This window comes from Gopherus flavomarginatus, chromosome 10 (assembly GCF_025201925.1).
Source record: "Gopherus flavomarginatus isolate rGopFla2 chromosome 10, rGopFla2.mat.asm, whole genome shotgun sequence".
Lineage (NCBI taxonomy): Eukaryota > Metazoa > Chordata > Testudines > Testudinidae > Gopherus > Gopherus flavomarginatus.
In genome coordinates, this window is record NC_066626.1 from 39,460,957 (window position 1) to 39,470,478 (window position 9,522).

At 40.2% G+C, this 9,522-nt stretch overlaps 2 protein-coding genes across 2 annotated transcripts; both read right to left on the minus strand.

Annotated features, from left to right (window-relative positions):
• Positions 1-1,062, minus strand: HOXD12 (homeobox D12). Its single transcript, XM_050969082.1, has 2 exons — positions 501-1,062; positions 1-239 (listed from the first exon to the last, which is right to left on the minus strand). The coding sequence occupies exons 1-2, from the start codon at positions 1,060-1,062 to the stop codon at positions 1-3; spliced, it is 801 nt and encodes a 266-aa protein (XP_050825039.1).
• Positions 1,063-7,090: 6,028 nt separating this feature from the next.
• HOXD13 (homeobox D13) lies at positions 7,091-8,670 on the minus strand. The gene is made up of 2 exons (XM_050969076.1): positions 8,046-8,670; positions 7,091-7,341 (listed from the first exon to the last, which is right to left on the minus strand). Exons 1-2 carry the CDS (start codon positions 8,668-8,670, stop codon positions 7,091-7,093), a joined length of 876 nt encoding a protein of 291 aa, XP_050825033.1.
• Positions 8,671-9,522: the final 852 nt, after the last annotated feature.

Below are 9,522 nucleotides of genomic sequence, written 5' to 3' on the forward strand. Positions count from 1 at the left end.
CTAGTACATAGAAAGCGCCTGCTCACGCATCACTACTCTTTTCTTTTTCATCCGTCGGTTTTGAAACCAAATTTTAACTTGTTGATCGCTTAAATTCAGTCTGTTTGATAGCTCTTTCCTCTTCTGTCGGTTAATAAACTCATTGAGGAGAAACTCGTTTTCCAATTCAGCAATTTGTTGTTTTGTGTAAGGTTTCCGTTTCTTTCTTAACCTCCCCTGGGCGGGACACCAAGGCAAACCTACAACAAATATGTTGTTAATTTAATGGATAAATTGTCTGCAATACACAGAGCATGCAATACCCCGCATTACACATAAATGTAACTTGCTCAAGGTATGTTTTTGTCAAGTACACTGGACATGACAAGAGCTAGCTATCCTGTCAGATTAACTGATTATCTCCACAAATGGATAAACGTGTAATTAAAATCATTCTAAGGGTCTTTCAGAAAATTATTCTCTAGGTCTAGTCTAGATAAAGTGAGTTATTTCAGGCATACCATCCTGCGCTGAAGGTCTCAGACATGACTGGACTGTTGCAGACTGCACCGTCAGGTTCAAGTTGACCGAATTCTTGATGTCTTCCTTTAGGCTTGAAGGAGAGGAATTCACTTCAAAAAGAGCCGATGAGCCATGCAAACCTCTTTGCAGGCTGGAGTGGTCATACTTCACTGGCTTTAAGCTGGTTGGATGAGTAATACTTGGGTCATTGGCAAACGAGAGCCGTTGCCTGCATCTTTCCTCCTGTTTGGAGCTCGCTTCGTGGGCGTAGTATTTATTGTTTTCTTCCAGGCACTCTTTGTTGCTGCTGGAATTGATGTTGATTGGAACAGAGCCCGTAAGGTAAGGCTGTGCGGAGCCGCTGAAAGCGTGGTTCTGAGGCTGAGTTGTACACGAACTTGAGCAAGTCCAGGGGATCGAGCTTCTGGGGTAGGAAATGGTGGGCAGAGCTGCCAACTGACTGCCATTAGTCCGCAAATTAGGAAAATAAAAGGAGTCCGGCGATTGCAAATTCAAGAGAGAACCAACGTAGCCAGATCTGTAGAGACCGCGATCACACATTTCCAACAAAGGCCTTCAGCTGTTCTTACAGCAGGATTTAGTTACAACGGGGAATAAGCGGCAAGCCTAAAACGATTGGACGAAACTTTGCATACAGGTTCTTCAAAGCCGGTAATTTCAGCACCGCCTACACCCACTGAGCCCCCTTGTTCTAAGTATTATAGTAATACTTGAAATATTAAAAACCCTAACTTGGAGGGGGAGGAGAAAACTCTGTCCCCACTCCTATAAAAATGAGTGGAGTGGGAGTGGAACTCTGCTTTACAACAGGGAAAACAGGAGAAAACGAACATTTGAAAAGCTTTAGATGGGGCACGTTAGCTAGAATCCGGAGAACTGTGATTTCTCCTTATGCCCACTTGACACGATCATTATGATTATTACACTTTATTTTTTATTGATTGTAAAGGTGTGAAGCTATTTGCTATACCTGCATATGCATATGTACATATATTGTTATTGCAAACCTCATTATATACATGCATATATACATGCTTGAAATTAAAATCTTCGTTGATTATCTGCTATTATTGGTATTATTATGATAATGACCGGATATGACTCTAGTTGTGGATTTATGCCCCTTTCAGATGTACACGTTTTTACTTGCATTATCGCCCATAGGGGGGAATGTGTAACCATTGAAGGTGTGTGTTCTTCACAGGGCGATTAGTAATTTACATTTTAAAAATCAAACGTGTTCCACTCTTTCTCCCAACACAGTTCTTATCAAGGATACTTTATTTTTAACACCGCAAAGTAATACACACACACAAAGTCCAAAGAATATATTTATATAACGTGTAATACATTTTAGAACAACGCGCCCAAAGTACAGTTTTTATTGATTTATTTTCATTTTCGCAAATCAGGCTTAATAATAAGGACTGGCGAGGGAAGAAGCTAAGAATTAGTTCGGAAACTGCGAGAAAACACCTTTAATCGGAGGAGCAATAAGCCACAGCAATAATTAGAGGGGTCGCCGCGAGTTTTAAATTGCCTGACTGATATGACATAATTTCCACAGCATTTATTTTTCCGCCATTAGGAGGTCAGCCCTTGGCATTGGGAGTTTTTCAGGGTCAAACATAATTTCAAAAATTCCCCTCCCTGCTTTTTGCACAACAACTACATTAAAAAAGACATTAGTGAGCGTCCACACTTCGTATCACATGGCTTTGGCAAAGGGGGAACGAATAAGTTGTGGAGCTTTGAGAGCGTTGGAGAGCTGGAACCCATTTGCTAAAACATATGGAAATATGGGGAAAAGGGGGTGATATGGGGCAAGTTTTCAGAGGAAAAAAGCTTCAGATGATCCTGGATGTTTTTGAGATCACTCTTCATCAGTCAGCCGTGTTCAGAGCAGGTTTTCGGAATATAAAGTCTACTTCTGAATAAAATTTTCAGCTTCCATCCATTTAATACATTTCACACAGTATATACATACACGCTGCTCCATAAACGGAATGTCCCCACAACAGACTTAACCCAGCTTCAGACAGAAACATAAAGCACTGACTTCATCGCTTTACATTAGCTCGATTAAAATATCAAATATGGTTAACACTAAAGGTTAATTTTCCATGTTATTGTCTTGTTAATTATAGTTTTAATCTTGGCTTTATTTCTATGAGGAGGTCAGAGGCACTGGCAGTCTTGACATTTTCCTAATGAAATTCATCTTTCTGTTTAATGGGAATTTTGAGTAAATTATACAGTAATTTCATTGCCCTGGAAGAAAATCTTTAAATGATTACTCTCCAGATTATCCCCCAGACCACACAAGACCACACAAGCAGTGCTGGAGGATATTACTGACCACTGCCCTTAATTTTTATTGTTTGAGTTATGTCTACCAATTGAGTCTCTCTTATTAACTAATTTGTTTTCCTTTCTCAATATGCTGGAAAATAGTTGGGAAAAGTTTACTTTTCTTCTGCACTAGCGTTTCATAAAGAAAGCTGTAATTGCGTTTGGCCTCTCAGAAGAAAGGAATGGGCATTTTGTGTTCAAAAGAGTATGTTTTTTCCCAATAAAAAAACAAGAATAGATGTGAGCTCTGTTACCGGAAAGAAAGGTGACACTTCAAACTAGTTTTTATGGTGTTAGAGAAACCAGGGCTTTTCCATTAACCTTAAACTAATCTATAATTGTAATTTAATAATAAAATAAACATGGAGAGAAAAATCCTAGCAACAAGATCATACAGCAGAGGTATTTGTAGCTGCAGAAAATAATGGTTATATTTAAGTCTGCCCAAACATGACAAAATATCTCGTAATGTAATCCTTGTGCGAAGTTTTTGCCCGTGGTGGGATGAATATAGCAGTGATCAGAAGTCTTGTTGGAGAGGATATCTTCAGATGTAAACACAGGCATCATTTGTTCAATCATATTCTTTAATAAAACTTGCATATCTCTATATGCTTATTTGTTCAAGAAATGTAATGGTTCATTATAGAGCTAGATCGAGACCTTTACTCTTAAGCGCTTTTGGGTAAGTGTTGGATCAAAAGTAGTGTGACTGCTAGGCATGATTACGCTTTCAACCCCTTTAATTTTAGAGGCATAGTCTTTCTATTTGAATATGAACGTTGGCAGTGTAAATTAATAGTATTGAGTTGTCATATGTACTGTGTAAATGCAGCACCTGGAATGGGAGTGAAGTGCTTTCCCAGTCTATGCCAGAGATTGTCCAGGAGATGGCAGGATTGTCCTATACATCCGCGCTCACTCCACAGCACAACTATAGGAGTCAAGATCAATGGTAAATACAGGGCAGCAAAGTAGCCATGGCATATTTCAATTCAATTTATTAATGTATTCATTAACTGTGTGAAATAAAACTGTACATACATTATATAATAAATATATTGTCATCACCATAATTCTGCTAATATATATAATCAATGTACTCATGAATAGTGTGAAATAGAACTTTCTTTCACACTTTTATTTCTCACAATTAGTAAGTACATTAATCATATATAGTAGCAGAATCATGATGATTATGCTACGTTTCATTAGTCTAAAATAAATTACTATACATAAACTGTGGGGACATAAGGTATCTTAGTAAGGTGCAGGCAGTGATATGAAATGTACACTGCACATACAGTGGCTGGGTATATTATAATTCATCTGATATTCCAAACAACTGTACAGATCCCAACAGCCTGTGATGTAAACGTTGCCTCTAGCACCAACGCAGCTATCCATATTTTCTACCGAAGCATTCTTTAATTTCTTCCATATCACTTCCGTGCTCTTTGCATGTGTATCTACAGACTATCATTTTTAAATAATGCTTCGAAATGCAGATGATGAGGCAAAAAGGAAGCCCTCGCCTTTCTGACTATAGTTGCATTTTTCTCTCTATTTCTGCACATTAGGTTCCATGGGACAAAAATTAAAAGCAAACTCCTCACGTGTGATTGAGTTAGTAGCGCGTTCAGATTTCATTCTAATATATAATTTGCATGTAAAGTGGAGTTGTAATCTTCCTAAATCTGCATCTAAGTATTTTGATACAAACGGAGAGTAAAGGCTAACCTTCCATCAAAACATAATATAATAGAATACGAGAGAGTTCTGGGCAAAAAGAAAACGAAATGTTAGTAATAAAAAAATCTAACCAAGGAGTATTTCTTAGTTTTAAAGTATTTTTAAAATAGGATGAAAAGGTTCTAACAGACAGACTGACTTTAACATATATAGAGAAAAGGGATTTTTAAAGATCTAAACAAAGGCAGTACTGATGATCAGAGAAGGGTCAACACTTTTTTGGACATTTACTCTACCTCCCACTTCCTTCAAGTTAGAGATTTTATATTCCCCAAAAGTCTCCTATCTTCCCAGGGAAAGAAAATCCAATTTGGAACCTAGTTTTCCAGCGGAGGGAGATTTTTTTCCAAATTAAAAAGGAAGGTGGGGGCGAGGGTGGAAATAAGCGTAAGGGTACCGTGTGAGCCTAACACTTCGCTGTACAGGTCATTTTGTTAAACGAATGGGCTGACAAAAAGTCTGGGCCGCATTCTGAATTCCACACTCTGCCAAACCAGCTGCATCAGGGAGGCTTGTTGGTGTATGAATGCAGATTCGGGCCCAAGAACGCAACGAATATTCTAAAATGGAACATTTAAAACGCGGCAAAGCTGCTCAAAGAAGCTGCATTTCTTGCGCAGACGAAATATCACAGTGGAGCTGAAGTTGCTGGAAAGCCACAGTTATGTTTCATATAGCAAACTGTAGGCAGAAAGTATCTTTTACTCATTATACAAAGATCTGGTATAGCAAAGAGACCCGTCTTTGGGATGTATTCTCGACTTTTTAATGCAGCCTGTCCTTAGATATCTGACTTGCTTTTAAAAAAACAAAACAATCAAGCCATAAAAGTGGCCTTTCCATAATGCAGCCTGCAAAACGCCATGCTGTAAAAATAAATGCGATTTTCTTCAACTGTTGTTCTATTGAAAAGAAATCGTTTTTATTGAAGATGTTTTAAGGAGCTGTTGACAAACTTATTCACGGCTTTGTAGTTGAGCCCCCATTTCCAACACAATTCCAAGGAAAAGCAGACCTTAAAACAAGAACGGAAACAATATCGTTTGATAGAAAGAGACTTAGTGTATGTCTTACCCACACACGTTACGTATCAACGTGTTTAGAGCAATAGGCTATTATAATAAATACTAATAATTTGGAACACAACATAGTTTAATCATTACAAGAGACATAAATGGAGAGATTTTCTCTTTTCTCTCCAAGCAGTAAACTCACTCGTATGATCAAAATCACTGCATGGGTATCATAACAGCACATTAAGAGTCAAACAAAACTAAAACACAACCTCCAGCCTCTCTGATCTAAATAAATTAGGGCATCTTTCGAAAATCATCATTTATTGCTTCTTTCATGAACACCCGTGTATTTTTGTAACTTAAAGGTATCAGCAAGCTTCACTTCTGTAACAAGACTTTTTCAAACCACATGATAGGGTGAAGGTGGAGAGTCTTGTGCCTGTTCAGACAAACAGGATAATAGGGCATCCAATACATTATATAAAAATACACATACGTTTATACACACCTTTATACAGCATGTCCTCTATATGCAATATGGTTAAACACTGGAGTTCAGTTTAACTGTGTGTTCCTAGTATGCAGCTACTAGCTAGCTATAAACTGATAAAATTTATCTGATTCGGACTATCTTTACTAATGAAGAGCAAATTATAACCCTATAAAACTGTATTGTTTGAAGTAATTGTGTGTGATGCATTCGAATAAATGCATCTGCACAGAATATTTTGTTATTCTTTAAATTAGGGCGTATGAAATCATTAATCTGCAAATGACAAAGTAAAATCCCCCAAAATATGTGGAATACAGACAGTCATGGAAACAGCCGAAGTTAAATATGTTTTTCTAGTTCCAATCTGGCTCCAAATAACATTATTTTCTGAAAAAATAATAATAATCTCCCAGCTACATGAAAGTAGCTATTTTCACATTAACAACCACTCAATCTATATACTGGTGGGCTCACTTTACTTTAGACTGAGACCAGTGTTGTAATTATTTCTTAATCCCCAATTACATTACATGAATTATTATTTTTTTAAAAGGAATTCTGCATCGTTGTGAAATTTATGATACCAAATCACAACTGACAGTCGTGGCACCCGGCTGTTCGGAGACAATTTTACAGAAAAAAAACAGATAAGTATTTAAGAAAATTATAATTGTAACTGATCAACATACTTAAAGTCTTTTATACTGGCCTCGAGGGAGGAACAGAAGATATTAAAATACACTAAAAAGAAGAGAGAAACAGAACTACAAAGTCAAGTTTTGGCAGCATTCTCCACGGATCAGAGAAAAATGCTGACATTAATTAAAAGCAAATCACAAAATCTCGCCGCCGAAGGAAGGGGGGAAAATATTAAATATATTTTCAAGTCTTTCCAAAAGTCTTTAGCTGATCGTAAATTGTATTTATATTTCCGTCACTGTCCACAACCAATAGATCAAGATACATTGTCCTTCAGCTTTGAGACTATTTTCTTATCCTTCACCCTTCTATTCTGAAACCAAATGGTAACTTGTCTCTCAGACAGGTTTGTGGCTGCGGAAATCCTTCGCCTCTTATCCTTGTTAATGAACTTGTTAATGGCATATTCATTCTCGAGTTCTTTAAGCTGCAGTTTGGTATATGGCACTCGCTTCTTTCTTCCACGTCTGTAGACACACATATCTGGCTGGTTTAGTGCAACGTCCCCTATTGTAAAAGACATTATGTGAAAAATTAGAATTGCATGACAGGCGTTTAAATCTTAACTGATACTTGCTGGGCACTTGTTTTCATGGGAAAATAAAAAAACGTTAGGTTGTTTACAGCTTATTATTATTTACACATCCACATTATTTGCACGCTATTAAATCACGAAAATCTTGATGGTCTGTCATCGCTTTCCAAGCCTGCATGGTAGCGAGCCTGCAAAGTTTCGCAGTGCATTTGCGGGGGGGGGGTGAGTTTAGTTACATGTATGTAAAGTACACAGAGAACTTTGCTTAGTGTGTGCTTCCCTGTGTCTGTCTGCAAGTGGTTTTGTGCATGTGCACACTCCCCGCATGCAGTTTCTTAAGTACTCTGGGTGAGTCTTAAGCGCTAGCCTGAATAACAGATAATCCCAAGCATTCGAGACATCAATTTGCACAGCTTCCCAAAATATCAAAGGCAAAAGTGAATAAAAGTCCAATCATCAGAACAAATTAAAACTAGCCATAAGGCTAGGACAGCTGGGCATGCTAAGTTCCAGGGCTCTGGGATCTACCACACAGGGTGGAAACACAGTGTGATATTCTTAACAAACATTTTCCCCTACCCCGGGTGTCTGTGTGCGCAGAGTAACCAGGTCGCCAGGACGGCTAGTGTAACACAGGGTGGAAATTAAACTCAGACCAAAGCTCTCCCTCGCGTACCTGGAAAGGACGATTTCCAAAAATGTGAGCTCTGGGCCTGGTCTTTAGAACAGTAAACCTGACTGTTCCAGCCATTAGCCAGAGTCCAAGACTGATAGCCCTCCATTGAGATGTATGTTTCGTGCCTCGGCTCCCCAGAGCCGAACGTGGAGACCATGTCTATGTACCCAGGAACGTGTTGGTAAGGGTTGGTATAGCCCTGGTAAAAGGACACTTCCTTGGCCCGGGAGGAGACTTCATTGGCGGGGACGCTTGTGCTGGCCAAACTGGAGACGTCCATATACTTTTCCACGGGAAAGCCGCCAATGGAGGCATGGGGGGAAGACTTCAGGGCGTTCTGCTGAATCCCGACCCCGTGGGACATCCGACAGCTGTAATATCCATTGCCAAAGTGATAGCCGTAGCCCAGCGCCGGGCCTGCCGGTGGAGCGGCGGAGCCTGGGCACTCTTTGGAGGGCGGATCGGAGCGGGCCGCGGACCCCGAGCGCTCCGGGCCCCCTGCGTACGCGAACCCCTGGGCGGCCGCCGAGCGGCCCGAGTGAGCCGCCCCGAACACGGGCGACGAGAGAAAATTGCGGCACTGGCTGGAGGCGCCGCCTCCCCCGTCTCCTCTTAATCCTTCCATCTCGCGGCTTTGCTCATGGCCTTGCACATCCCTGGCTGCGGCTCGGTCCCGGGCTAGGCACGGTGCACATTGTTTTTGCCTCCAACAGGTTAGATCATTGTGGTACGTTTATAAAAACTAACTTCAGGTTGGGAGGGGGAAAGGGGGTGGGGGCGGCCTGCTCCAGATTAGTTTGCTGGAGTCCGGGGGCGCCTCATAGGCTGCCGAGGAGCATGTGATCCTCCAGGCGCATGAACGAGTTCTGAGCTCTCAGCCCCTGCCCAGGACCGGCGTGTCCCCTTGCCTCACTTATTCATATTTTACAGTGCGGATCCACGGGCGTTTGCTCCGAAACGCGCTGATTACGCTAGTGGGAAAGGGGGTTTTATGGCCCCCTTTTCTGCCGCACCAGCGGCGCTTTCATCTCCCGGAAAGCTTTCATCGCTTCAAAGGGCTTAAAATAAAGAAAGAAAGAAAACAAACAAGCGCTCCAACTTTTTGACCGTATTGGTTAACCCTTTAATTATTCAGTACAAAGCAAGACCAAACGGATCCCAGAGAAAGAAGTAGATCTAATGCGCAGGAAGGGACGGAAGGGAAATAGTGTCATTGTCCAGAATATCTCGGTGTTTACTGCAGTTCTTCACACTTGAGTTTATGTATCTTACTTCATTATCGAGTCATATGGTTATTTAAATTATGGCTCAAAGTCAAGGAAAGTTGCTAATTACTAGCAGCCAAATTGTTTTAATTAATGATCCTACTCCAATAATTGAACTGTTACTGCTAAATGCACATAAGGGGGATGTATTTAAATAACCATTTAGTTTAGAATTAAACTTTCCTTTCCTAAGTAGATGTATTGACATTTTT

Excerpts from the sequence above, each read along its gene's own strand:
- HOXD13 (XM_050969076.1), bottom strand. The coding sequence starts at position 8,670 with ATGGAAGGATTAAGAGGAGACGGGGGAGGCGGCGCCTCCAGCCAGTGC. Across the intron at positions 7,342-8,045 it reads TTGGAAATCGTCCTTTCCAG|GGGACGTTGCACTAAACCAG; the intron begins GTACGCGAGGGA and ends CTTTTACAATAG.
- HOXD12 (XM_050969082.1), bottom strand. The coding sequence starts at position 1,062 with ATGTGTGATCGCGGTCTCTACAGATCTGGCTACGTTGGTTCTCTCTTG. Across the intron at positions 240-500 it reads GAGACCTTCAGCGCAGGATG|GTTTGCCTTGGTGTCCCGCC; the intron begins GTATGCCTGAAA and ends TATTTGTTGTAG.